Genomic DNA, 27,417 nt, shown 5'->3' on the forward strand with positions numbered 1-27,417 from the left:
TCACACAATTTTACCTTCAAGGTCTTTGACAACACAAGAGATTCTAGGCATATTATAAATTTTAGTCTATGTGAAGAGATGTCAATTCTGTTGAAGAGACAAAGAAAATATAATACTGAAAGAACTCAGCAAAAAAATTCTAAAGGTCCATGATATTTAAAAAATCTTAAATTTAAGAATGAAAACCCCTCAGCCCACATTAAATGTATGTTACTGAAATCACCCTGCACAGTCACTAGAATAACCCAGCGACTGAGTTTCCGAACTAGCAAAACCAGAGCTTCTCTAGAAACTATTAAAAATTAAACATTATAAAGTTCTGATTATGAGATGCATCCCCAAATGTAAAAGTTTGAAGGAAGAGTGATAGTTACCTATAGAATGTCCATTTTGTGCAATCCCAAAAGTCTCCAGCCATTAAAATGAATCCCCCACCTATGTCACTTATAACAATGTGGGAATGGGAGTCTTAGAGACAAACTGTAGAGAGGCTATGAGCTGTTGAGCATCTCAGGGTCCTATTGAACCTTTCTCTCTCATTTTTTATGTGAGAGCTGCAGTCCAAAGAATAAAGGGAGTGACTTGACACTTAGTGAGGCCATGTTAAAGACAGAAAGATAGGGTAATATGAACTGCTAGACTGATGTGAATCCTCTCCTCACAGGGCTAATTTTCAGACTTCTCCCCGTTCCCCCTCCTAGCCTATGTGTAGGCTCTGGAATGGACCCCAGCTGTAGACAGCATGTTAGGAACTTCAGCCCACGCTTGAGTGACTCATTATCACCTGCTAGTGTAGAGCTGATTTTATAGCTCACTTTATAGGATGCTTCCAAAATCCAGTCAAGTCTATTTCAGATAACCCGGGCTCTATCAAAGCGCATGACACTCCTGCCTCCATGACTGTAGTGTTCTCTAAATATTACCCAGTCCTCAATTGTTGGAGTTAAAAATTGTAAGTATGAAATCAAAGGATTTCAGTCATTCAGTGACTTGATGATTTGAGGCATGTTGTTTAAATCTACCAAATCTCTTTCATTGGCTATCACAGGGGACTGTGCCCTCTTCCCATGAAATTCAATAAGATATTATTGTGTAACTAGTCAGTTCCTTGATACTAGTGGTGCTCAACCTAGGCCAAAAGAACCTAAGCCCAAAACCTTCCCATCACTACTTGTAACTTCTCACTGGACTTCAATGGTATCAACTATTTGTCCAAAGTCAATTAGTAGAAGCTCTGTCTAGACATTGTCTAATGACTGAATTAAGAATATCTTTTATGACCTGACATAACACTTTCTAAACTGCATGATCACCCCATGGGCCTGCTAGCCCTAGCCCACCCGGTCCAACCCAATGAAGGGAAAGAGGCTCAGGAGCACACATCCTAGAGACACAAGGATGAGGTGCAGCAGTCCCCATTGGGCCAAATAACACATAAAGAGGGATTCTTGGGGTCAATCGATATAAGCAGTAGTTTCTCCTTTCAATTAATGGATGGCCCTAAATTGTTCCAGCCTTTCCATACTTATAACAGAAACTGAGTACTTTCCGTTATGTGACAAACACGCTAATTGGATTTTTAACTTCTTTGTCTAGGGAGTGAAGGGAGTGAAATTCAGAGCACAAAAGCATGCACATGTGTGTGTGCACTCATGCATGCTCACACACACACACACACATGCACCATGGAGATCTAGGGTGGAAGAGACGTTATTTGTTGAAATGAATGAGAAACTAGGGATGGAGACCCAGCTGCATCAGGAGAGAGGCAGGCTATGACTGGTGGGGGAGGGAAGGTTTGTGTGAATCTCTCTGGAACACTAACACACTAACTAGACAATGATAGGTTGGGGTTTTGGGTTTTTTTTGTTTGTTTGTTTTGTTTTTTGTTTTTTAGACTTCTTTCTAGTCTTTATTAACCATGTTAGATAATTAGCCACATATATTTTAAACAAAAGAAATATTTCTACCTACTTGAATGACATCAATTTTTCTATTTACATTTTTGAGAAAGCCATAATGATTTATATGATGTCTGCAGAATAAAACATCAGACCAATCACATTTCCCTGAAGAAGGGATAATCAATCTATAGTAAATGACTTGTGCAATTAATGTGAACAAAAAAACCACATTGCAGTGATTAAGGAAAATATATATAGGAAGATGGCTCTTTTAGATGAGATGCTAAAACTAAGCATTAATTGACAATCATCAAGAGAGTACGGTATATATTGAAACTGGAGAGATGGCTCAGAGGTTCAGAGTGCTTGCTGGTTTTCTGGATGGCCAAAGTTTGATTCCCAGTACCCACATCAGGCAGCTCACAACAGTCTGTGTGCATCTTGCTTCTGTGGGCAGGTTGTGTTTTTTAACCAAGAAAGAGTAGAGAGGAGGACAGAGCTGTGGGAACACCAGCAGTTTCCATTACGAGGACAGAAAGGCTAGGACAGTTTGGGGCCTTCCATTAACTGCGAGGAGAAGGGACTATTGCTTATATTGACTGACCCCAAGTCTACTGATGAACTCTGTAATTAATATTACACATGTGGTAGACACGTAGGCTTCCTCTTGACTGCCGTGTGAGCCACCTCATCTACTCTGCATTTTTATGAGCACTCTCAGAGGCAGTTCACAGGCTTCAGTTAGGGCCTCAGCTGTGTAAAACCATTGTCTTACAGAAGAACTTTCCCAGGGCCATACAAGTTGACAGTGACAGAGATGGGTAAAGGACCTCCGCCCTTTCCTCTCCTAATTCACAATCTATCTATCTATCTATCTATCTGAAAATAAAGCAACGTATTTATAGGTATGAAAGATAGCATTTTTGTCTGTGGTTGACTACATAGTAGAGAGCTTAAGTCAGACATCCTAGAAACAAACTACACATAATGCAATCAATGCAAATTGTGGATAAGTTCATATTACATTGTAATTATATATGTGTGTTTTAATCAGTAGTCTGGCACTAAATGCACATGTCCTGCCTCACTTTAAGACAATGGAGCATACAGAGTCTGCTTTCATAAATGGCCTGAACTTGGTCTCCACATGCGCTGTTTGTCTGATGCATAGTGCACATGACATTTCCCCAAAATCACATGCAAGAAAAACTATCAATAAATAGTAAAGCAAAACCAGTAATAAAAGCTCCATTTAAACAAAGTGCGGCCCTAGCTTATTAGTGCCATCTGGAAGGAAGGCCACACTCACCCACTTGGGATGGACTTAACAATGCCAGCATTGTAGTTCTTTTCCAAGTTGGCCCCATAGGAAATGGCAGTGGCAATTATTGTCTGAAATAAAAGAAGAGGAAAAAATTGGAAAAAAAAAAACCCGACTCCACTGGCTTTAACAGTTCCTTGCTTGTCACCCTACTTAGCGCTGGATTTTCTAACCACGTATTCTACTTACCACAATCACTTCTATAGGAATGGGCACCGGGATTCTGTGTTTAAATCGATCATTTAGTTCCTTAACAGCCATACAGACGATGATGGTCAGCAGCCCAGCGATGAAATCGGCAATATTGGTGTCACCGATATTTTGAAAAATCTCAATTAGTGTCTGTAAAGAGAAAATAGATATGCTATATAGATACCCACATAAACACAATTCTCCCACAGAAAAAGTCATATCACATCAAACAGCACATGTGAGACTTAAAAAAAGGAAAAATCTTAAAAATTGTCCTGGTAAGATGTCTCAGTGGGTTAAGGCTCTCATTGCCTTAACTTGATGATGTTTTGTGTTCCATCCTCAGACCCATGCGACTGAGAGAGAGAACTAACTGCTGAAAATTGCTCTCTGACCTCCACATCTTTGCTGTAGCACACATGAAAACATACATGTGCACACATACATACACACACAAATAAAGATATCTAAGACTTATTAAAATGTGTTGGCTAATAAAAGAACTATTTATTTTCTAAAATACATGCATAAATAAATAATATATAGCTATTTTTAAGATCATAAAAATGTATTGAGTAATACAGGAGCACCAAGTCCATGAAATTTCTCAAACACACACAAAGTTACTGACTTGGAGAAGGGAACCAACAGGTGGCTTTTACATTTTTGTGTTTACTTATCTATATTTTAGGATAAATGGAGAATTTTTCAATGGAAAACTATGGACTGCTATCTTTTACTTATAAACAATATATATATCCTAAGGAGGTTTATAGGTGCCATTTTGTGGGGTTTTGTATATGGGTGTGTTAATGATGCCAAAGTCTGACAAGCCAAGAAGTCCAATAGCTTTTCTTTATTCCCAGGCAGCATCCTAAGTAATGTTCTTTCCCCAACCTGAATGATATAGGAAATAACAATAAAAACCTCCAAAAATGGTTCCATATGGAAATCCAGATGGCACTGATCAATTCTTTATGGCAAATTAAAACCACAGGATGGGTACATAGGTCAAGTATATACTGTTTAGAAATTAGCTTAACACTCAAAGCTATTTTCTCCACGTGGGCAGATTAACAAGCTCAAGGAAAACTCATTTTGTTGTAAACTCGAGGTCTCTCAGACATCAGAGTTTTCCTCAAAGGAACCAGTATGGGAGAATCCTGGGCAGAAAACTAGCACCTTTGCTCTGTTGCGGTCTGTCTTGTGTCTCGAGGAGGCACTCCTTAAAAGTAGAGTTACAAATGTTTGGGAACCACCGTGTAGGAGCTGGAAACAAACCCAGGTCTCTGCAATAACAAGTGCTCTTAACTGCTGAGCCATCTCGCAAGTCCCTGGGAATTAATTTTAACATATTCAAGGCCACACAAGCAGAAAGTGGTGGAACCAAGATTCTAACTCCAGTCGGTTGATGTTCAAGTACTATGACCTTTAGCCACAGTGCTACGCCTCGTCTACTCTAACTGCTAGCCTCATACCTGTCTTGCAGTGAGTGCTTGGTAACATTTGCTGAAAGATGGAGTCCTTGATGAAGCAATGTTGGACTAGGGAACTGAAATGGGGAACATTTCTGGCAACCCCACCCTTTTATATGTGTGTATGGCTGTATATTGTTTTCAGATGCTAATCTTTTTTATCTTTTAGCTCAAACTGGCTTCAAACTATGTAGACAGAGATAACCCAGAACTTCTGATCTTTCTGCCTTCACCTCTCAAGTGATCTCTGACATGCATTCCATGATGGAATTGGCCTAGGGCCTCATGTGTGTTTTGCAAGCACTCTACCAACTGGGCTACTTCCCCAGCTCCTGTTTTTTTTTTTTTTAATACACTTTTGCATGACTTCATTCCCTCAAGCCAGAGTGACATCATGTTACTATTATCACCATGTCCCAGGCATCGGTAACATACTTTATTTAGAGTATATACTTAGATCTAAGAACTTTAAATCCACTTTGGATGATCTAGATTCTTCTTTTGCATCTCTTTTGCACACTGAATCAGCTTTGAAACTAAAGTTCCTTTTCATGTATAATTGCTGAGACATTTGCATTATACATTTTATGGATGTTCATAATTAGGAAGAGCTTGAGAGACACATCTCCAATAGTTTCATTTGAAAAGCAAGAATGAACTAGAAAGGCTTGAAGTAATAATTTTATAATAATAACTTTTCTGGAACTTGCTTCATGCCATCCCCCTATCCAACTACTCTCTTCTGACAATCCAGTAATGTAGATGCTACTGGCAATCCTATGCTGCAGAGAAGGAAACTGAGGCATGGTGGTTTGTTCCTAAGACTAGTAAGTAGCAAAGTTGAAAAATGGTTTGCAAAATGTCAGTCATCCTGCTTGAGTCCCTCAGAGAAGTGTGTCTCCGTGGCTGAGCGTACAAAAAACAGATTCTCCAGGTTCAAGATGGAGAACGAGGGAAGCATGATGTTTCTGGAGTGATACACAGCACTTACGTAGATAATGGAGAGGATGCCATTGTAGTTTTTGGTTGAAACATTGAGCACGATCTTTAGCTGTGAGACCAATACTTGGAAGGCTGCAGCGGTTGTGAATCCACCAACCAAGGGGTCTGCCAAGTACCTCACTATGAATCCAATCTGCAAACCTCCAAACACCAGCTAGGGGAAGAAGAGAGGAAAAAGTTACATGTTTGCCTGAGAGAAGGGCCAACTCTGGAAATAGTAACAAGTTAAGCTTTGTAAAAGTGAAAACATTGGTAGGCTGCCTGGGGGACAAAATCACTTGTAAGAAACAAGAGAGAATTTCCGGCCTCTCCCTCCCATCTACCGCTTTAGAACTCAAAATCCTCATGCAACATAAAATTCAAGTATTTCCATCTATGTACTGTGAAAAGCAAAAATCATGTTGTTTCTTTCCATGACTTCCAGGCCACCTGGCTGAGCTCATTTGAACACTTTTTCATTCATGTCTCCTGCACCCGTTCAATGCCCACCTTCAGATAAATTCCTTGTTTCCGTTTGCTTCCTTTCTCTGACTTTGGTGACAAGTGATTCTGGTTTTAGTTTGTTCTTGTAAGTTTTTAAGATTTTCAAATCCATTTTAGCATCTGACATAAAACAATGTTATTTCGATCGATATATATATATATATATATATATATATACACACACACACATATATATATATATACACCTGAAATATATATATATGTGATATATATATACATATATATATATATATATATATATATACACCTGAAATATATATATATATATATTTCTACCTGAAAAATATATATATATATTTCAGGTAGATTGTTTTACATGCATCTTTAAGTCTCCATATTTTAAAGCTAATTATTTCAATAAGAATCACACCCATCTACTACCTGTATGATTCCAACTAGAAGAGTGAGTGTGCTTGCAAGCAACACTCGTGCCGCATCTCTGGTTCCAGTGTCTAACGTGGTCGAGTTCAATGCACTTCCGTTACCGCTGGGCACAAGAAAGTGGTCATCTGGAGCCATGCTCAGAACAACAGATCCCACCATTAAACTGACCACGGGGAAAGGGCCTGGGGAAAAAGGCTCTGTCAACTCAGCAGTACGGAATCACAGACATTTAGACTCAACACGTCTGTGTACAATTAGAAAAGCATGAGATAGTTAGCTGTAACTAAGAAATACTGTTTAAAGAGGCTGAGAAGCAGATGTCTCAAGGCATCCCTGACTCAGAGAGGACAAGAGTGATGTGGAAATGGGTGATACTCAGGCAATGTTTCACGTGCTTTGTGAGTGTGTGGCAAGGTGCTACCGCCTCGCACGTAGGATCCCATGGCACAGGCGTGGGAGTTCTCAGGAAAGGTTTCCTGGCAGAGACACATGCAAACTGAATCCTTACTTGTTCAAATTCAATATTTAGCCACCATGATCTCATCTCTTAGAGTGTCCAAAATCCTGATCTCTGTACACACGTACCTCCATCAATATCACAGTGTCCAAACTGACAAAGGATTGAAAGACATATTTTTTTTAAATCACATGCCAGTTAATAAAATCCTGTTTTTTGGTTTTTTGTTGTTGTTGTTTTTGTCTTTTGTTTGTTTGTTTTTTTTGAGACAGGGTTTCTCTGTATAGCCCTGTCTGTCCTAGAACTCACTTTGTAGACCAGGCTGGACTTGAACTCAGAAATCCTCCTGCCTCTGCCTCGCAAGTGCTGGGATTAAAGGCGTGCGCCACCACACCCGGCTCTAAAATCCTGTTTTTTAAAAAAGATTATTTATTTATGTATAACTGAGTGTTCTATCTGCATGTACATCTGCATGACAGAAGAGGGCATCAGATCCCATTACAGATGGTTGTGAGCCACCAAGTGGTTGCTGGAAATTGAACTCAGGACCTCTGAAAGAGCACAGTGCACATAAGTGCTGAGCCATCTCTCCAGCCACAATCTTATTTTTTTTTAAGTTCTTATTTATTTTATTTACTACCTACATTTTCTCCCCATGGTGATGATGGTGGTGATGGTGATGATGATGATCCTACCCTTTGATTATAAAAGGCTTTATGGTTGAGAGCCCTCATAAAGATCTAAACACAGAGAATATCAGAGGCAAACACACTTGTCTCTTTGGTTCTCCAAAGAGAGGAAGTTGATTCCGTCAATAAGTCTCTCCTGACCTGCCTCTGCAGACAAGTCAGAGGCTAAGTACCATGAGAGATGCAGCCATGCACAAGGACTTGTGATAGATTAGAGGGCATGACTACATTTGCCTGAAGAAGGTTATCCAGGCACCACGCCTCACCAGTTCACAGATACAGCAGCAAATTTGTCTTCATTGCTGATGTCAAAGTCGTGTAGAATCATATCAAAACATTTATTTTCTGCAATGGTCCAGGAATAAAAAAAAAAACCCACTTTGAATGTTAGGGATGAAAGGAAAATCCACTGTGACCACACCAAGAAGGCACATGAATCTTTTATTTTTTTCTAATTTGTCTTGCAGGATTTTGCTAGCCTTCAAATATTATCTTATTGAAATAAGAATGTTCTCTAATGAAATAACAAATCAGTATTTAGTGAACATAATAATGCACTAAGTACAAAATTAACCTAGTGCATTTAGATCCTGTAAAGATTATTCCCTCTGTCAATATGTTGGAGAACGCTTTTGAATAGAATCAATTTTTTATTACATTTAAAATTTTTTGAACTGTGATAAAATTCAAAAGTATGTTTGAATTTTCAGCCTTTCAATTTCATCTTCATTAAAGCACAGTCCCATATGTAGCTAATATTGCCAATTAATAGAGAAAGTGGGCAAGGCACTGAGTTTGGTTCCTCTGAACTCATTGACAAAGGTCTGGCGGCATTGCATACATAACACAGCAGAAACAATTTACGAATCAAGAACAGCTGTAAAATATGCTTGTAATTACCAACTGAGATGTGTCTTGATGTTCCGAACACAAAATACGTCAGGATAGGGAAAAAGGCAGAGTAGAGACCAAATTGAACAGGTACTGCTGCCAGCAGAGCGTAAGCCATCCCTAAAGGTACAACCAATACAATAAAAGTCACAAACAGAAAAAAAAGTTACAGTATGTTTGTAGTACACAAGCAAGGCTTTCCCAGAGACATACTCAGTTTATGGATTCAAAACATCAGCCTGTCCTGAGTGCTCTTCTTATTTTGCATACAGGCCTTGGCTATGCTAGGATACGGACTCTGACTCGGCAGGGATGGTGGGTGTCTCTACACCCATTCCCTGCTCAAATGAACTGACTCCACTGCTCAGTAATTCAGTCACTAGCTGGTGATATCAGTTGGAAAATAATCAAATCATTTCTTATAGAATTTGGTTAGCCCAGTATAAAAGCCCAGACCAGCTTACGTGGGTAGTTCTGTTTGAATCCCCACCCCTCTATGCTCTAAAGAACATAGACATCATTACACTTTCTCCTTCCTCACTGAACAACAGATGTTAGATAAAAAGCAAGACAACTCTACCCTGATGAGGGAGGCTGACCCACTAGTGGGTGATGCCAGGAATTCTCTGGACCATGAGTCTCAGGCTATGGAAAAAACAGCATTTCAGTGGGCATGGGAGTTGGAAAAGGAGAATAACACATTTCTTTCCCTTAAATATTCCCGCAGACAACATGCATTATTTCTCTATTTCACACTTCAGGAGTGAAAAGACAGACCTTTGACTCGAGTCATTAATAAAGAACCATTTGTAATTATTTTCTTCTAATAAAGAAACAGTTAGCTAAATTATACTTTAAACATGGTAATTCTACGTTGTAGAGAGATTTGGGGGAAGCAGGGCAACATGAAATTCAAAGGAAGGGAACTGAAGTAATTTAGAAACACTTTTCCCTAACATAAGTAAATGTAAAGTAAAACTTTAAAAAGCTGTTATGTTTTAATTTATTGTGTGTGCACATGTGATTGCGTTGTGGAAGTGGTGGGGAAGTAGGTGTGTGTGCCCCAGCGTGTACGTGAAGCTGAGAGAACTTTAGAGAGTTCTCTCTACAATGTGTGTCTCAGGTACTCGTATTATTGACCATCTATTTTTTGAAAAACTTGTCTGCGTGTATGGCTGTGTGGTATACATGTGTGATGTATGCACACATGTCTCCAGGACACTAGAGGCTAAGGAAGGCATCAGGAGTCCTGCTCTGTAGGTCTCTATTTCATGCCCTTATGACATCATCTCTCAGTGAACCTGGCTAGGCTGGCAGTCATCAGGTCTCTGCAGTCTTCCTGTCTCTGCTCCTTCACAGTGCTGGTGTTAAAAGCAAATGACCACAGACTCTGCTTTTTACATGGACACTGGGAATTTGAACTCAGATCTTCATGCGTGGGCAGCAAGTGCTCTTCACTGCTCAGCTGTCTCCCCAAGCCACTTCTTTAATACTCTAGCTACTAAAAGGAAGTAAGAATAATAAGCTGTCCCGGAATGCAGAACAGAAAGAGGGCAGATCTACACAGAAAAGACCAGAAAGGGAGCAGAGAGGAAGAAAGCCCAGACTACACTACCTGCTTCCTATGACACTTTTCAAGTTCTCAGAGGAAGAGTTCCCTGAACAAGGTGCTGTATCTTGTCTTCATTCTTCCTCTCTGCCCCTCCCCCTACACTTCTTAATATGCCTGGAACACAGGGATATTTTCAGTTTTCATACACAGTATCTATTTAGGGGTAACTTTTATTTGTGCACAACTGGTTATGTTTATTGCAAAGGAACTTGGTGCAACATTTTTGAAATAATACAGTCTCTAAAGAAACAGACTATTGATTGAAAGTGTGAACTTCATGCTGGCGCACAGACTGGATAGGATGGCTGACTGTACGCTAAATTGAAACCATCTGAAAGGAAAGGCCTTCCACCATGTAAAGAGTCAGCATGACAGGCCAGGAATCTAGACTTCTTAGCTTCAAAAACCATGAGAAACAAAGTCCTTTGTGTATTAAGTAGATCAATAAATGTCAAAGATAAAACTAGACAGGAAACTCCCCGTGGCTATGAGTAAAGATACCAACAAAAGGGCTTGTGGGGCTTTTGTGGATTAATAGGATTTTTGTTGTTATTGTTTGCTTTTGTTTTGTTTTGTCATAGGACAGACAGGGTTTCTCTGTGTAGCCCTGGCTGTCCTGGAACTCAGAGATTCACCTGCCTTTGCCTTCTAAGTGCCGGGATTAGAGGCACGTGTCACCACCACCTGGCTAGGATACTTTTTAATATTAGAAATCAAAAGTCCCCACTACCCTGGGCAAAACTCAGATGCCTCTCCCAGCATTTTCAGGGCCCAGCTGGTAAGCAAATCATCAAGTCTGGCATCGCTGCAGCTATAGGCCTGGAACCCCACCCCTAGTCCCCGGGCCTATCCTCTCTGAGTCCTTCTGGGGCATCTCTTTATCTTCATAAGACTTCTACTATGAACCAACTACTCTGCCCACACCACGGTACCATCTGCCCTCACTCCCATTCTGGGTCGTCAGCTCAGTCCATTCACAAATGTTCCCTTGTCTCCTCCCCATCTCCTTCCTCTACCTGGAAAACCTTCCCCCAAACCATCATGTGCTCCAGAACAACCTTCAAGCGAGCATACAATTTAGACGTTACACCAACTTCTAACAAGTGCTCAAAAAATCCCTGATCCCCAGCCCCAGGCAGGCACTGTGCTCTGCCTGGCTAGCCAGTTGTAGTTCTGCAGCAAGTGTGCCCTTTCTCTCTCTCTACTCTATCACAGAGCTCCTCCACATTCTTGAGACTTCCCTTCCTAAAGTCCCTCTGCCACCCCTTAAATGGATCTCATCTGCCAGGCTACTCTTGACAGCTCAGTAATATGCTCTAGTAGCTCCTGCATCAAACAAACAAACAAACAAACAAACAAGCAAAGTCTTCTTCCTTCCTCCCTCCTTCCCTTCCCTTCCCTTCCCTTCCCTTCCCTTCCCTTCCCTTCCCTTCCCTTCCCTTCCCTTCCCTTCCCTTCCCTTCCCTTCCCTTCCCTTCCCTTCCCTTCCCTTCCTTCCTTCCTTCCTTCTTCCCTTCCTGCCTGCCTGCCTGCCTGCCACATTCATCTTGTGTGTTTTTCCAATTCAAAGTGAAACCTCTTAAAGGCAGTATGTGCCCTCACAGTTGTCTCCAGTTACCAGCTCTTCAGTGTTTCCCTGCCCCTGCCCCAACCCTTCTGGCCAGGCTTCTGATCCCACATTCCTCTGGTTATCTTTTTTTTCCCTTCCTTTTGTGAGGCAAACTCCCTCAAGTTCTTCATTGCCCTTTCTTCTTTCCTGTCAGCCTTCTCTTTCCCATTCTCCCTGGCAACAGCAGGCATACCAGTTCTTTCCTGTTGTTATATGTTTTTATTACTATGTGGTACTGCGTCTGTCACTGAGCTACATCCCAAGCCCTTGTATTTTTGAGTCAAGAGTTGTGCTACATAGAGTAGCTTGACCTGCAGCTGTAGTCATCCTGCCTCTTGTACTGTATGCTTAGAGTGAGTACCACCACGCCCAGTTCTGGACCTTTAACCAGTTCCATATAGTCCTTTCCTGAGGTTTTTCTCTTGTCTATCCCAGACCTCTTCTCTGACTTTACTCTAATGTCAGCTTCAGTTCCTTCCTTCCTTCCTTCCTTCCTTCCTTCCTTCCTTTCTTTCTTTCTTTCTTTCTTTCTTTCTTTCTTTCTTTCTTTCTTTCTTTCTTTCTCTCTGGAACAAGCAATTGCTATCTCACAGAATCTCAACCTAGCATGTCCCAAGGGATGTCTTCATTCTCTGCCCTACACTTGCTCCGCAGCCAGTCTTTGTCATTTTAACAACTGACAGTCATCTCCCCGTTTTGCTTAAACCAACATCTCAGAGCCTCCTGAGTTTCATCTGTACTTACCAGTACTTGATGGGGATTGTTGCTGCAGAATATATATGTCATAGCTTGCAGCACTCTCTAAGCCCTGGTAGATCCAGCTCAAGGTGAGCCCCTATCCCCAGGGCTGAAGCAGTGAGCCGCTTTGGGGACATTATGTAATCAGACCCCTGAGAGTGTCTCCTTGCTTCACTCAAACCCAGGTCTTGCCTGGTTTTATCTCAGATCTCACACATGTAATCCACCACATCAGAATTCTTCTGCACCTCCCTGCTTATCCTCAGGGCCTTTGCATCTTGACCTGGTGGTTTTCTTTCTCTATCTCATCCCTTGGGCTATATCTAAATCTCTCCTCTTGGGTTAGGCCTTCTGTAATCCTAGCATCTAAAATAGACCTCTCTTCCCAACTTAATTCCCATCATACTGCAGCCCCACATCTTCCACTGTACTTGGGCTCCACAAGGTCTGTGCCTGTTAGTGATAGCTCAAGACCTGTCGTACAGAACTGGGCCATAAAAGTTTATTATGTGCATGAGTGATAAGTGTGTGTGTGTATGTGAGAGAGCCAGACTAACCTCCCAGATACTTACCTAGCAAAGATAACCTTGTAGCTTTATTTCTGAAAAACAGGTTACCTATAAAGTGAGGGACAAAGTGGTGGCTCAAGCCTTTAATCTCAGCACTCAGGAGGCAGAGGCAGGAGGATCTACAAAGCTAGTTCCAGGACAGCCAGGGATACACAGGGAAACCCTGTCTCAAGAAACCAAAATCAGGGGTTGCGGGGGTGGGAAGAGGAACTACAATGTACAAGTTATGAATCAATGAATCCCAAAGCTACTACTCACCCACTAGAAGATCCAGGGCAAGAATTTCTCGTTTGTTAAAGGGACTGTAATGATGATCCCTATCTTAGGAGAGTTTATATAAGAATGAAATGAAATGTATCTGATGCATATTAAGCAAAATTTATTTCTTTTCCTCCAACTGGGGGTTAAATCTAGGATCCCATGCATGGCAGGCAAGCATTCTACCACTAAGCTCCAGTCCCCAATGGTAAAGTAGATCTTTATAACACATTTGTCTATGACAACTGAGAATGCCCCGGGGTCCTAAAAAAAAAACATTTTTCTCGTGCATAAAAACGATTTAATATCAGGAATGAATACATGAAATTCAGTCCTTGTTATTAAATATTGATTGAGCTATCTATTCTGTGCTGGTCTCTGTGCCAGACAGATCTTAAATAGTCATGGTATGGAGATAGCTCCTGTTCTCAGGAACCCCAGGGTGCCGCTATTTTACCAGCTAACTCCAGAGATGATGTCACTAAGTAGCCATTCCTTGACTCAGTATTTTGGGAGCCAGTCCAGAATGGGCAGGAGAGCCTTTACCACACCAAAGGCTCTCTTTCTTGAGCAACTGTCAAAAAAGCAGGAAAATCGGGGGTCTGGCCCAGTTTTCACCATAACCAGTTGTAAATCACAAAGTCACGAACCAAATTCTGCTGCTTTTTTTTTTTTTTTTTTTTTTTTTTTTGGTAACTGGTTAGAAAAATAATGAGTTCCGTGAGGAAAATACTGACCCTGAAGTGCTTGCTATGTTTTTGCCAAGGATTTATTATTATTACTATTATTATTATTATTATTATTATTATTTTGAGAAAGGGTTTCTCTGTGTAGACTAAGCTGAATTTCAAACTCAGAGATCCACCTGTTCTGCTTCCCAAGGGCTGGGATCCCAGGCGTGCACCACAGTGCCCAAGTCATTTTACAGATTTTAGAGCATATGCCACCCTTCACCTTTGGGATCCAGGGTACACCAGGTCCAACCGAGGCTCCACACTGGGGCTACAGAACCTTCTCCTCCTTCTCCGTGGGAAGGCCCTGCCTTCTCTGAGTAACTGCAGCCAGGAGTAATGCACAGTATTGCCTAACTTTTGTTACAAGCATCTGAACGAGTCTATTTTCAAGCTCTCGCTCCACATTCCCACACCCTGCATCACTTCCCATTGCTTGGCCAACTCAGATGTCACCTTCAGAACTCAGCTTTGACCACTGTACTTCCAGGAAGCCATCCCCAGTCCCAGAAGAGTGGGTGAAACACACCTCGTTGACACTGTCCTAATATAGGGCATTTCTCTACCCAGAGTTTTAACACACTTGTTTCTCCATGGGGCTATGACTTTCTTCAACACATGGAAGTCTTGATAGTTTAGCTAGTGTCTACAATACACTAGTTAGCCTGTAAATTATACCAGATAAATGAGTGCTCTCATCATAATTTGGAAGCTTTGTAGAATCCAGTGTGTGGTGGCCCTGGCTAAGATATTTCCTCTCTATCCTTTAAAGTGCATTCACACTGCAGATCAAGATCTGTGTGAGTGGTGGCGCACGCCTTTAATCCCAGCACTTGGGAGGCAGAGGCAGGAGGATTTCTGAGTTTGAGGCCAGCCTGGTCTGCAGAGTGAGTTCTAGCACAGCCAGGGCTGTATAGAAAAACCCGGACTTGAAAAAAACAAAAAAAGAGAAAAGAAAAGAAAAGAAAAGAAAAGAAAAGAAAAGAAAAGAAAAGAAAAGAAAAGAAAAGAAAAGAAAAAAGAAAAAAATCTGTGAGAGGAACATAAATAAAGTAATTTAAGGAGCTGAAAGAATTGGTTTTATAAAAGTCATCAGAACAGAATACAGAATGTCAGAGCATATTATTGGTCATGAGAAATATTGCTTTACAAATACTTTAGCTATATGTGTGCATATCATGATGCAATGCATATTTCTTACTGTGCACTGTGGTCAGCAACTTTGGGAAGCTCCAGTTTGGGACTATAATCTGGAGCCACACAGCTAGGGAAACAACAATGTTTCCCAGGAGGTTAGCTTTATGGAAGAGGAGAAGACAGGTGACTCTGTTTACTTCGGCACCCTAACAGAAGACCTTGAGAGAGTGAGCACTGATGCATGGTTAGAGGAGTAGGGGAGTCCTGAACCTCTCTGGGAGATAGCAACTTGTGGTCACTGGAGACCTATCCAGCAGCCTCTTACCTTGCAGGGTACCCACCAGCCCAGTGCTAACTCCAGAGATGATGTCACTGAGGAGCCATTCCTTGACTCGGTATTTTGGGAGCCAGTCCAGAATGGGCAGGAGAGCCTTTACCACACCAAAGGCTCTCTTTCTTGAGCAACTGTCAAAAAGCAGGAAAATCGGGTGTCTGATCCAGTTTTCACCATCAGCAGTTGTAAACACAAAGTCATGAACCAAATTCTGCTGCTTTTTTTTTTTTTTTTTTTTTTTTTTTGGTAACTGGTTAGAAAAATAATGAGTTCCGTGAGGAAAATACTGACACTGAAGTGCTTGCTATGTTTTTGCCAAGAATTGTGTCTATCCTTTTAAACTCACTGTTCTAGGAAACACAGGATTAAGTGTCTCCTCCCCTCGTCCACCTTTTTAATCCTCTGAGAAAATATCCCTACACAAGAACTCATTTTCTGACACAGCCAGAAAATGATCAGTGTGGAGTCTCTGTGTGAGATTAATTTTTAGGCTCCTAAAGCTGGCATTGCCTTCTTTAAAGAAAAATAAACACAGGACTATTTTGGCAATACAAGCTTAGAGCCACTTTTTAACCAAACTTCTAGTGTGATGAATTTATACTTTGTACCTTGTTACTTAGCAATTTTAAATGTAACTACCTATAGATAAAAATAAAGATACCAGTAGAACTTCCAGTTTTTAAAAATACTTTTACACATTATATTTATGAAATAATTGCAAAGTTTAGTAGGTAAACACAAGTTTGGTATTAAGGGATTCTTTTATGTGGATAATAAGGCATGGTTATATATTTTAAGCCCTTGGAATTAAACACCATATATATATTTATAGATATAGATATAGAGATATATAGATATATATAGAGAGAAACGGAGGGAGGGAGGGAGGGAGAGAGAGAGAGAGAGAGAGAGAGAGAAGAGAGGTCCTCCTTATCTGCCCTGTGGTTTTGTGAATTCAACTAAGTTGCAGATTAAAAAAATAAGAAAAATGTAGTGAACATATGAAGGGTCCCCCCACACACATACACACCTTGTTTCCTAAACTTTACAGTGTGACAGTGGCTAACAGGACAGTTAGATGGTACTAGTATTATAAATAAGATAGAGATAGCTAAAACTATGTAGGAGGAGGTATGAGTTATATGTAAACATTCACCTATTACATATAAGGGACTTGGAAATTTGAAGGTTTTGCTATTGGGGAGGGGGTTCCTAAAATCGATCCCCTATAGATACTAAGGCTAACATTAACAGACTAAATCTCCAGTATATGGGATTTATAAAACTCATACTGGAGGGTCGGGAAGTGGTTGTATAAAATTCTCAAAAAAGGTAAAAAAAGAAAATACCTTTAAAAAAATATCCCCTCAAACAAAATACATTATATGCATGTAATAAAATCTCAAAGAATTGTCGGTGGTGGTGGTGGTGGTGGTGGTGGTGGTGGTGGTGCATGCCTTTAGTCCCAGCGCTCAGGAGGTAAAAGTGTTTTTTTAAGAGGAAAATCTGGCGACTAGCTGAGTTCTGTCACGTCGTTAAAGTTTGTGATGTCTGGTTCTGGGGCTCCTTGGGGTTTAAGGACATGATGGTTATGCATAGGGTTCCAACTGCCTCCTGGAGCACTTGGAACTCCTGTCTCCTAGCTTTAATCCTAGGTATCTGAAAGCGATTCTGATCTTGGTGTGGCCAGACTAGTCCAGCATCTGTTAGATGAGCCCCTTTTCTAGAGGTTTTCCCCGAGCTTCAGAAGAAGGAAGCAGGGAGCCACTGGACACTAAGGTACACTTCAGGTTTCATTAGAATGGGGCGGGAGTGGAGAGAGAGAGAGAGAGAGAGAGCGCGACAGAGAGACAGACAGAGAGACAGACAGAGAGAGACAGACAGAGAGAGACAGACAGAGAGAGACAGACAGAGAGAGACAGAGAGAGAGAGACAGAGAGAGAGAGACAGAGAGAGAGACAGAGAGAGAGACAGAGAGGCAGAGGCAGAGACAGGGAGTAGTGTCGTGACCGGACTACTCCATCAAGTTTCTCCAGGCAAAGCTGCAGTCATTCCAGCCCCAGATTACTGGAGCCACGTCTGTCCAGGATCCACGCCAGAAGCGCGGCGGGCACACCGCACTGGGCGACGGCGCGCGCTCCTTCCCCGGACCAGTGGCCCCGGCCCCTGCCTGCTGCCCCGCGGTACCTGCAGCTCCGCGCCAGGCTGTCCCGCAGCGTCCTGCGCTCAGGCAGGCGCCGCTCGCGCTGCTGCTGGAAGGCGAGCTCGCTGTACACCGGCCGCGACACCGCGTAGCTGCAGCTGTACTCGGCGAGCTGCGGCGGCTCCGACCTGCCGCCCCGCCCTGCCATGGCCTGCGAACCCGAGGACCGCCGGCCTGGAGGGGATGCGACAAGGGATAACGCTCGGGAACACGGAGCGAGCAAACGGCCCGCAGCGGGCACCTGGGAGCAGCCTCGGGTGCCACCTGTGGCAGCGACTTCGGAAAGCCGGTCCGCGTCCCGCTGTCCTCCGCGCTGGCAACAAACTGTCCCTGCGGCCGGCCACCTGCAGGACGGCACCCGAGGACTGCAGCGTCTCCCGTACCAGATACCCGGGAATCCCCGCTGTCCTGGGAGGGAGCCTCACTTTGAGGGCTTGGGTGTTGGACTGGGTGGCCTCCCTGGGCAAGTCAGGGCGCTGTCCGCGTCCTGAAATCTCCCCGGAATCGGACTGGGGCCTGTGCGACAGGGAAAGGGTCCGGTACTCCCCTCACTCGATCGGAGACGCAGCTCCACGCACACTCTGGGCTGCAACAGGGCAGTCCCATTTAAGGACAGGTGCGAGTTTCCCGGTCTGACCCTTAGCTTCCTCTTGTCTCGCTTTTTCTGGTGTCTGTCCTGCCCTCCCCACCCGCGGCGCCTGACCAGTACCTTCCCTAGAGAGTTACGACAGAGCGGGCGGGGTGCAGTTGACTGCATCTCTTCTGTGATAAACTCACCTGTTTGGGCTCCGGAGTTCTGCCTGACCAGAATGCCCGGGGACAGTTTTTCTGCTGCCTTTATAGCTCTCACTCAAAGCTGTGGGACGTTTTATTTATGGAGCAACAGAGACACCTTGGTGGAAGGGAAGGACACAGGATTTTCCCCAGGAATCTTACCCTCCTGTTTTCTTTCCCTTTCTCAAGTCCAGAGAGCCGTGACTCTTAATGGTTGTCTCACAGGGACACCCACGATGGCTGTGAGATCAGGGACAGATCAGAGCTTGGGGGACTCGTTTGTTTTGTTTGTTTGTTTTTGCCTTTTTTTTTTTTTTTCTGAGAGCAACAACAGCTTCCCTGTTGTAGCACCCAGGTTCCTTGGCTGTCAGAATCCACAACCTGATCCATGCATGCTTACACCAAATGGGCAGAAGGATTGAAGTTAATGTGGTTTGCATAGCAGTAAAGTTTTGGAACTGAAAAGTCAGTGGATATAATAAAGAGATTACAGTGCACTCACTGATTATAGACACGAATTCTTTTTCACTTTTGTGCATGTGTCTAATTCACAAGCTCGCAAGTATAGGTGGCCCCTTTCTCACCTGCTTCTTTGACTCTTTAATTTCTTCTCCTACAGCTAGAAAATCAGGAGGTTATGATACATTGAGATAAGCAAGAATGGAGGCAAGGACAAGTAGGGGATTCAGATGTATACTGGTTTTTATTCTGTTGGGATGAATCTGGGCAAAACTAACTCATGATTAAAATAGGTGCAAAAAGGTTTGAAACTTCATAAGATCAGTCATGCCTGGTTATTATTCTGAAGCAAATGTTGAAGAGGCTCAAAAAAAAAAAAAAAAAAGAGTTGGTGCCCATTGGACACCAACTTTCAGCCACCCACTTCGGAAATACAGGTCATGACAATTTTATAAATTCCCGGAAACAAAATTTCAGAACTCTAGTGTAAATCCCCTAGTCAATATGTTGCAAGCATGTGTGGTTTGTTTTATTATTTTTTTCCCCTTCTACCAAAGAATGAATGAGTCACCAGCTTTCAACAGATTTTCAAAGGATTACTTGACCCAAAGAGGTCAAGAGCCAGCCAGGCATGATGGCACATCTCAAGAGACTTGGGGAACTGAGATGGGAGAATCACTTGAGTGGAGAGAGAGAGAGACAGAGAAAGAGACAGAGACAGAGACAGAGATAGACATAGAGAGACACAGAGAGACAGAAATGGAGAGACAGAGAGAGACACACACAGAGAGAGAGTTTTTAAAACAGTTAAAGATGAAAGAGACCTTGTCCCCCTACTTTGCTGCCTGTTCAGTTAAGATGGGATTATACAGTCACTTACCTGACTTCCCACCATTATGGACTTTAAGCCTCTGGAGCCAAAATCCAAAAAAGTGAACTGTTTCTTTTCTAAATTGATTTTCGTCAAAGAAACAGAGAAGTAACTAAACACACTGTAAGAACTTTGTTGTTATAATGGTGCATACGTGCCAGGCCGTGGTGGTGCAAGCCTTTAATCCCAGTGCTTGGGAGGCAGAGGCAGGCAGATTTCTGAGTTCAAGCCCAGCCTGGTCTACAAAGTGAGTTCCAGGACAGCCAGGACTATACAGAGAAACCCTGTCTTGAAAAACCAAAAATAAAAAAAAATTTAAAAAAAATGGTGCACACGTGTGAAAATGTATCGATGAAGTGTAATAGCTTGTATACTGTCTTAGAAAATTAAAAATTCTAAGAAAGAGCTTGAGGAGTGTTGAGATAGCTCAGTGACTAAAGGAGCTTTTACCACCAAGACTGCCGGCCTGAGTTTTGATTCTCAGGACCTTCTCTTACAAGTTATTGACTTTACTTCAACAGCATGCTATGTTACTTGCATAAACACACACACACACACAATAAGTGTGAAATGTGTGATACAACGTTGTTCTCAGAACTTAACCATCACTCTATCACATGTCCTGTATGTGTCAGCGCAGCGATACTGCCTTTTCCCACGCCAGGAAATACCTTTTCTATAGCAAAAGTAGACATCCACGGGCAGAATAGCATCTGCAGGGCAGGATTTGGTGAGACTAGAGAATTACTGTTCTCATAGATAAAAGACAGACTCTCTGACTTTGACTACCCTTTAAAGAGTGGGCCAGCTAGATGGTTCACTGGGTAAAAGGCACTTGCTGCATGACTTGAGTTTGATCCCTTGGGACCTAAAAGAAAGAACGGACCCCTACAAGTAGCCTTATAATCTCCGTATGCCCCCACACAAATTAAGCAAGTCAACGTAAAAAATAAATGAAAAGATAAAACATAAAGCCGGAGAAGACTGAGAGCTAAGCCCAGCTGGTCTCCCATCTTGTTACGTTGAACACCTCTGATGACTCACGCCAGCTTTCTAAATCAAGTCTCACCTATTTCACATAGAAGTGAGTGTTTCTTACTTACCAGAATTTAATCACATCAGTGGTTTTCCCCAAGGAAATGAATGTGTCACTTCCAAATAGACATCAGAGGGCAATGTTGCTACTGTGTGTGATACTTCACAGTCACCACTGATTTAAGGGCCAGGCGAGGCAGAACACTGCTGTCATCCCAAAGGCAGAGGCGGGAACAGAGTCAGAATTTCAAAGCCAGCCTGGCCTACATAAAAAGTTCCAAGCCAACCAGGACTGTATAATGAGATCCTGAATCGGGTCTCAAAAACAAGCAAGCAACCCTAAAAACAAAACAACAAACCACTGTCACTCAGACTTACAGTGTGCGAGACCATCCCACTGTCAGGCCTGTATATCATTCATTCAGGAGTTTATTAAGAATTCATTTGTGCCGGGCGTGGTGGCGCACACCTTTAATTCCAGCACTTGGGAGGCAGAGGCAGGTGGATTTCTGAGTTCGAGGTCAGCCTGGTCTACAAAGTGAGTTCCAGGACAGCCAGAGCTATACAGAGAAACCCTGTCTTGAAAAACCAAAAAAAAAAAAAAAAAAAAAAAAAAAGAATTCATTTGTGCTCCCTTATCACACCAAGGACTAGGACCATGGCTGCCCACAGCCTGAGATCTGCAAACTGTGTGCCCACAATTGCCCACTTGGACTTTTGCAATGGGAGATAACAGCAATGGCATCCAAATGGAGAGCTATTGCATCTTGGTCTTCTCACCCAGAATATGCAAGATACTGGTTGGCATTACCATCATGCACCGGTTTGGATGCAAAGCCATCAGAGGCCTACAGAAAGTCCAGGGATTCCTATTTCACTTTCCCGTGACTCTCCCCTCATACAGCTCTTGGCTGGAGCTCTTGTGTTTATGAGGTTGAGTGTTCTTCAACCTTCCAAGCTCAGCACATGGCTTGTCAGGAGTCTCCCTGAGCAGCCTAGGCATGACAGCAGAACCCAGGTATCCACAAGAGATGATAAAGAGACACGAGAGGAAGAGCTGAAATCAGATTCACAAAAATGATTGTTTGGTAATTAATGGCATTCTATAATTAATGAAGAATGATAATTTTATAAATTCATAATTATAGCTGTGCTTTTAAGTGACTGATAGAAAAAAAAAATAACCTGAAGGTTGCTGAAGTGATGGCTCAGTGGTTAGGAGCTTGTTCCTAGTTCCTACGTGGTGGCTCACAACCATCCATAACTCCATTGCCAGCAGACCCAACACCCGCTTCTGACTTCTGTGGGCATGGTGCAAATGTGATGCCCACATTCATGCAGGCAAAACACTCACAAAAAAAATGAAATAAATAAATCTTTTAAAAAATGATTCTAGTCCCATGATAAGAGCAATCAATCCATCTGGCTGCATCTTTCCTTCTTTCTTTCTTTCTTTCTTTCTTTCTTTCTTTCTTTCTTTCTTTCTTTCTTTCTTTCTTTCTTTCTTTCTTTCTTCCTTCCTTCCTTCCTTCCTTCCTTCCTTCCTTCTCTCTCTCTCTCTCTCTCTCTCTCTCTCTCTCTCTCTCTCTCTCTCTCTTTCTTTTTGTCTAAAGAGACACACTATAGTGTGGATTATTTTATTTTATACTTGAAATTAAATATTTATTCAGAAGAATTTTTAAAGACAAAAATGCTAATAATTGCAAGAGTTCTGGTTATTTGTACTTCCCCCTAAGACAGGGTGTCTCTGTGTAGCCCAGGCTGTCCTGGAACTTGTTCTGTAGACTGGGCTGGCCTCAAACTCAGAGATCTACCTGTCTCTGCCTCCTGAGTGCTAGAAGTTAAGGTGTCTCCCACCATGCCTGACTAAGAATGTTGTATTTAAAAGACATCTTGATTCTGATTCTTCCTGGCTTTGCAGCCACACTGTCCCCGTTTGAACATGTTTGCAGTGTACCATAGATAGCTTACTTATTATTTTCACGTGGCTTTCACTTGACTCATTTCTCTTAAGAGATCACATAGGGAAATCATGGTGATTCACAGGTACACTGTAAGCACTGCCCACCTTTCAGACTGGCACTGCTGAGCAACAGATAGCACGAGGAAGCAATGACCAGGAAGTGCAAGTCTAATTCTGAGTTTCTGCTTTTTATTTCTTGTTATTTTCCCCAACAGATGCTAAATTCTGCCTTTTTTTTTTTTTTTAATACAAGAAGAGAACTTGAAGTTTGAACTTTTCTGAGCAGCTTCCTGGCTTTGTAGCTATCCAGTTCCGTGCTTGTTTTCAGTTTCCTCTCTATGGCTTACATATGCTGCTTACAAGTGATGTTCCTTAAGAATGCAGGCCCCTTATGATAGAAATATGGGGGCCTGGGTAAGCTGGGAAGATAGTTCAGTTTGTAAAGTACCCCTGAAATGTAAAGAGGATCCTCTGGGGCTCACTGTCCAGTCAACCTAGCCCACTTTGGGAGTTCCAGGCCAATGAGAGATCTTGACTCAAAAATAAAGTAATAGCACTTGATAACACCAAAAGATGCCCTCTGGCCTACACACACACACACACACACACACACACACACACACATGGACAAAGTCAAAGACAAAGACAGAACTTTAAAAAAAAACCTGTAAAATTTATAAAAAGCATGTTTATAAAAAATAAAATTCAAGCTGGGCGGTGGTGGCACACACCTTTAATCCCAGCATGTGGGAGGCAGAGGCAGGCAGATTTCTGAGTTCAAGGCCAGCCTGGTCTACAAAATGAGTTCCAGAACAGCCAGGGCTATACAGAGAAACCCTGTCTCAAACAAACAAACAAACAAACAAACAAATAAATAAAATTCGTAAATATAAAATATATTAATCACCTTATTTATATTGTATAATACAAATATATTAATATTAAACATAAACACAAAATATATTCATAAAAGTATAAGATTTATAAATTTTAGAGTTAAGTTCATCAATTTAAAACATTTTTAATGTCAATAAAAAATAATTCACTGTATTTCTTGGGCCATATGTTTGGATTGCCTAATATGAATCCAAATTTGATAAGTGTTTGAGTTAACTTATATTTTTCTCTTTCTATCATGAAACAATGGCACAGTTTTTCTAAGCAGCAAACAATTTGAGAACCTTCCAAGTTTTTTTAAATTGTACTTAACTCTTCTAACTCTCAGAATTATTGCTGCCAATCTTATCCCATAAATCCGATAGCATGTTATGGAAGGAGACAAGGGAAACTTGCTTATATTCTGTAGTGTGCGGATTGAATATTTAAGTATTCTGCTCATTAACTCATTCCATCTATTCATCCGTCCACTTAGTGAGTCCTCTGTTTGTATGAGACACATTTGTAAGTATTGGATGTACGGCAATGAACATGTCTGACAAAGTTGATGCTCTCATAGGATTTATATTCTAATAAGGCAGTGATTATTAAAAAAGCCATAGCCAAAACCAAAAATCAAAGCAAAACAAAATAGACCTCAGAGCTGGTCATGGTGGTGCATACCTTCAGTTCTAACATTCAGGAGACAGAGGAAGGAAGATTTCTGAGTTCAAGGTCAACCTAGTCTACAAAGTCAGTTTCAGAACAGCTAGGGCCACCCAGAGAAAGCCTGTCTCAAAAAACAAAAATAAAACAAACAAACAACAAAACCCTTAAGGTAATATCCTATATGTTTTAAAAACATACATTTCATATTGTTGTTCTACCTATAGGGTTGCAGATCCCTTTAGCTCCTTGGGTACTTTCTCTACCTCCTCCATTGGGGGCCCTGTGATTCATCCAATAGCTGACTGTGAGCATCCACTTCTGTGTTTGCTAGGCCCTGGCATAGCCTCACAAGAGGCAGCTATATCTGGGTCCTTTCAGCAAAATCTTGCTAGTGTATGCAATGGTGTTAGCGTTTGGAGGCTGATTATTGGATGGATCCCCAGGAATGGCAGTCTCTAGATGGTCCATCCTTTCGTCTCAGCTCCAAACTTTGTCTCTGTAACTCCTTCCATGGGTGTTTTGTTCCCAATTCTAAGAAGGGGCAAAGTGTCCACTTTGGTCTTCATTCTTCTTGAGTTTCATGTGTTTTGCAAATTGTATCTTATATCTTGGGTATTCTAAGTTTCTGGGCTAACTGGGTCTCTAGCTGCACATGTATCAGAAGATGGCCTAGTCAGCCATCATTGGAAGGAGAGACCCATTGGTCTTGCAAACTTTATATGCCTCAGTACAGGGTAACGCCAGGGCCAAGAAGTGGGAGTGGGTGGGTAGGGGAGTGGGGGGGAGGGTATGGGGGACTTTTGGGATAGCATTGGAAATGTAAATGAAGAAAATACCTAATTAAAATAAATTAAAAAACAAAACATACATTTCTTGGAAATTGATGTTGAATGGAAGAAACAAGCAGAAGAATGTCTTACAGGATTCCTTCTTTTGGTTGAAGGTGTGTGTGTGTGTGTGTGTGTGTGTGTGTGTATGTGTGTGTGAAAGCCTTTCTTTTTGCTGAGGAGGAGACTTTCAAAGAGAGATCAGAAGGACACGGAGACAGTCCTCCTGGAAAAAGAAGCAGAAAGGCTAAAATCCTGATATAGGAAAGAAACAAGTTGAGAGCTTGTTGTGAGGGAAATGCATATGTGTCAGAGCTGGAAGTGGTAACGTGATACACAAACATACATGCAAGGGAAATACATATTTACATAAAATAAAAAAATTAAATTTCAATTATTTCTAATTACCTCATTGTGGTTTGCTGTCTATATGTAGGTGAAGACAGGCATGAGATAAGGTGAGAGCCTGTGATTGGGCAGTGGAAAAGGAAGGCAGGCTGAGAATTTTAGAGGCGAGGACAAAGTGTACAGAGGGAGAGAGAAGGGAAGGAGAGTAAGAGATAATATGGAACCTATAGGAGAGGAGAGGAGCCAGAACCACCCAGTCCTGGGAGCCATAAGTATTGGGGGAATTTCTTAGATAGATGATTTATAAATAGTAGGGTGAGTTTGCCCCATCTAGGGGAATAGCTTTTGTTTATATTAATCGAGTTTTGAGTTCATTGTGTGGGCATTTTGTGGGTTGAGAATTTACAAATATAAATCACAAGCCTCTAGAGTTTTGATTTTACTGAGTTACAATCCGCAGCAAGAGAACCGCGAGATGGAAGGTCACTACATGGGGCTAGCCATGGAGGCAGCGAGACCTCCGGAGCCAGAGAGTAACCGGCAATAGCATAGGATGGTGCCTTGTAAAGTATTTTCCACTACACCTCATAAGTAATTACGTAGCCTCCCCTCCCCAGCCTGAAACCTGTTTGCTCAGGTTTCACTGTTTGCATCGGGGTGGAGCTTGCGCTCAATCGTTCTGCCACGCCCACTGCTGGAGCCTGCCACTTTGCTCTTCCAGAGCCATACACATGGTCACCCTGCAACTGGACCCCAGGATTATTTGGCGGGAATCGGGCCCCTTCCCCTCCTTCATAACTGAGTGTCAGAATAGTAAAATTGAGCTTTGATCAGAATCCTGTTTGACTTGGCTCCGTTCTTTCTTCCGCCCGTCTAGTTCCTTTCTTTCAGCTAGAGCTGCCATCTCAGTTGTACCATTCCTCGAGAGCCGCTGGTCGGCCTGCAACATAATTACAGATTTAATTGGGGGTTAGAGTAGCACCTTATACCAATTAAGTCTCCACAGGTTAAGTCAGGCAAGTCTTATGCCCCATTGTCCTGTATAGTCTGACTTGAAAGTTGGCTTGGAAATTAAGAAGCTATCAAGCATAACTATTGCATCGAGGTAGGTAATGTTATCCTCAGTTTACATTTGAGGAAATGTGCAGAAATGCTAAGTAATAATTTGCTCGTAGTGTGGCTGAGCTGGAGCTTGAAGCTCCATAGCCCACTCCACTACTGTGAAATTACCCAGGGTATCATAGCATCGGCTAACCTCAGCATTATCTCCAAGGACTTCAGCACTGTCTTATCACTTCATCTGAGAACTAGTGGTCCCTCACCTACTTCATCTTTCCATTCACTTTTTTAATATAAAAGTTACAGATACACAGAAATATGGTAACATGTATGTACAGACAGAAAGAAACTCCAACTGGATTGAGATGGAAAAAAAACCAGCCAGGAATGTGAACAGAATACTAATGTTTGTATAAATAGAGGGAATACATACTTGTGTATTATGTAAACCAGAGCACAAAAAAGATGGCCTATTCAGATGGAGTTAAGCAATGAGTTGCTTACAAAAGTGTAGGCAGGGTCAAGA

The 27,417-nt window shown here is 42.0% G+C and overlaps 1 protein-coding gene across 2 annotated transcripts in view; it reads right to left on the bottom strand.

The window, feature by feature from the left end:
- Positions 1–18,851, bottom strand: part of Slc26a4 (solute carrier family 26 member 4) — a 40,452-nt gene extending 21,601 nt beyond the window's left edge. Inside the window, exons 1-8 of one of the 2 annotated variants that reach the window (XM_021179492.3) lie at positions 18,788–18,851; positions 17,995–18,354; positions 15,799–15,938; positions 8,829–8,939; positions 6,780–6,964; positions 5,884–6,048; positions 3,415–3,567; positions 3,214–3,296 (exon numbers count right to left, since the gene is read on the bottom strand). In XM_021179492.3, the coding sequence (XP_021035151.1) occupies positions 3,214–3,296; positions 3,415–3,567; positions 5,884–6,048; positions 6,780–6,964; positions 8,829–8,939; positions 15,799–15,938; positions 17,995–18,158 (1,001 nt within the window). In that variant the 5' untranslated portion in view covers positions 18,159–18,354; positions 18,788–18,851. The remainder of the gene's footprint in view (positions 1–3,213; positions 3,297–3,414; positions 3,568–5,883; positions 6,049–6,779; positions 6,965–8,828; positions 8,940–15,798; positions 15,939–17,994; positions 18,355–18,787) is intronic. The other variant, XM_029484950.2, reaches the window with a different exon arrangement.
- Between the last annotated feature and the right edge of the window lie 8,566 nt (positions 18,852–27,417).

The sequence above is a fragment of the Mus caroli genome, unplaced genomic scaffold, assembly GCF_978045245.1.
Source record: "Mus caroli unplaced genomic scaffold, Mus_caroli_1 scaffold_14, whole genome shotgun sequence".
NCBI classification, from domain to species: Eukaryota; Metazoa; Chordata; class Mammalia; order Rodentia; family Muridae; genus Mus; species Mus caroli.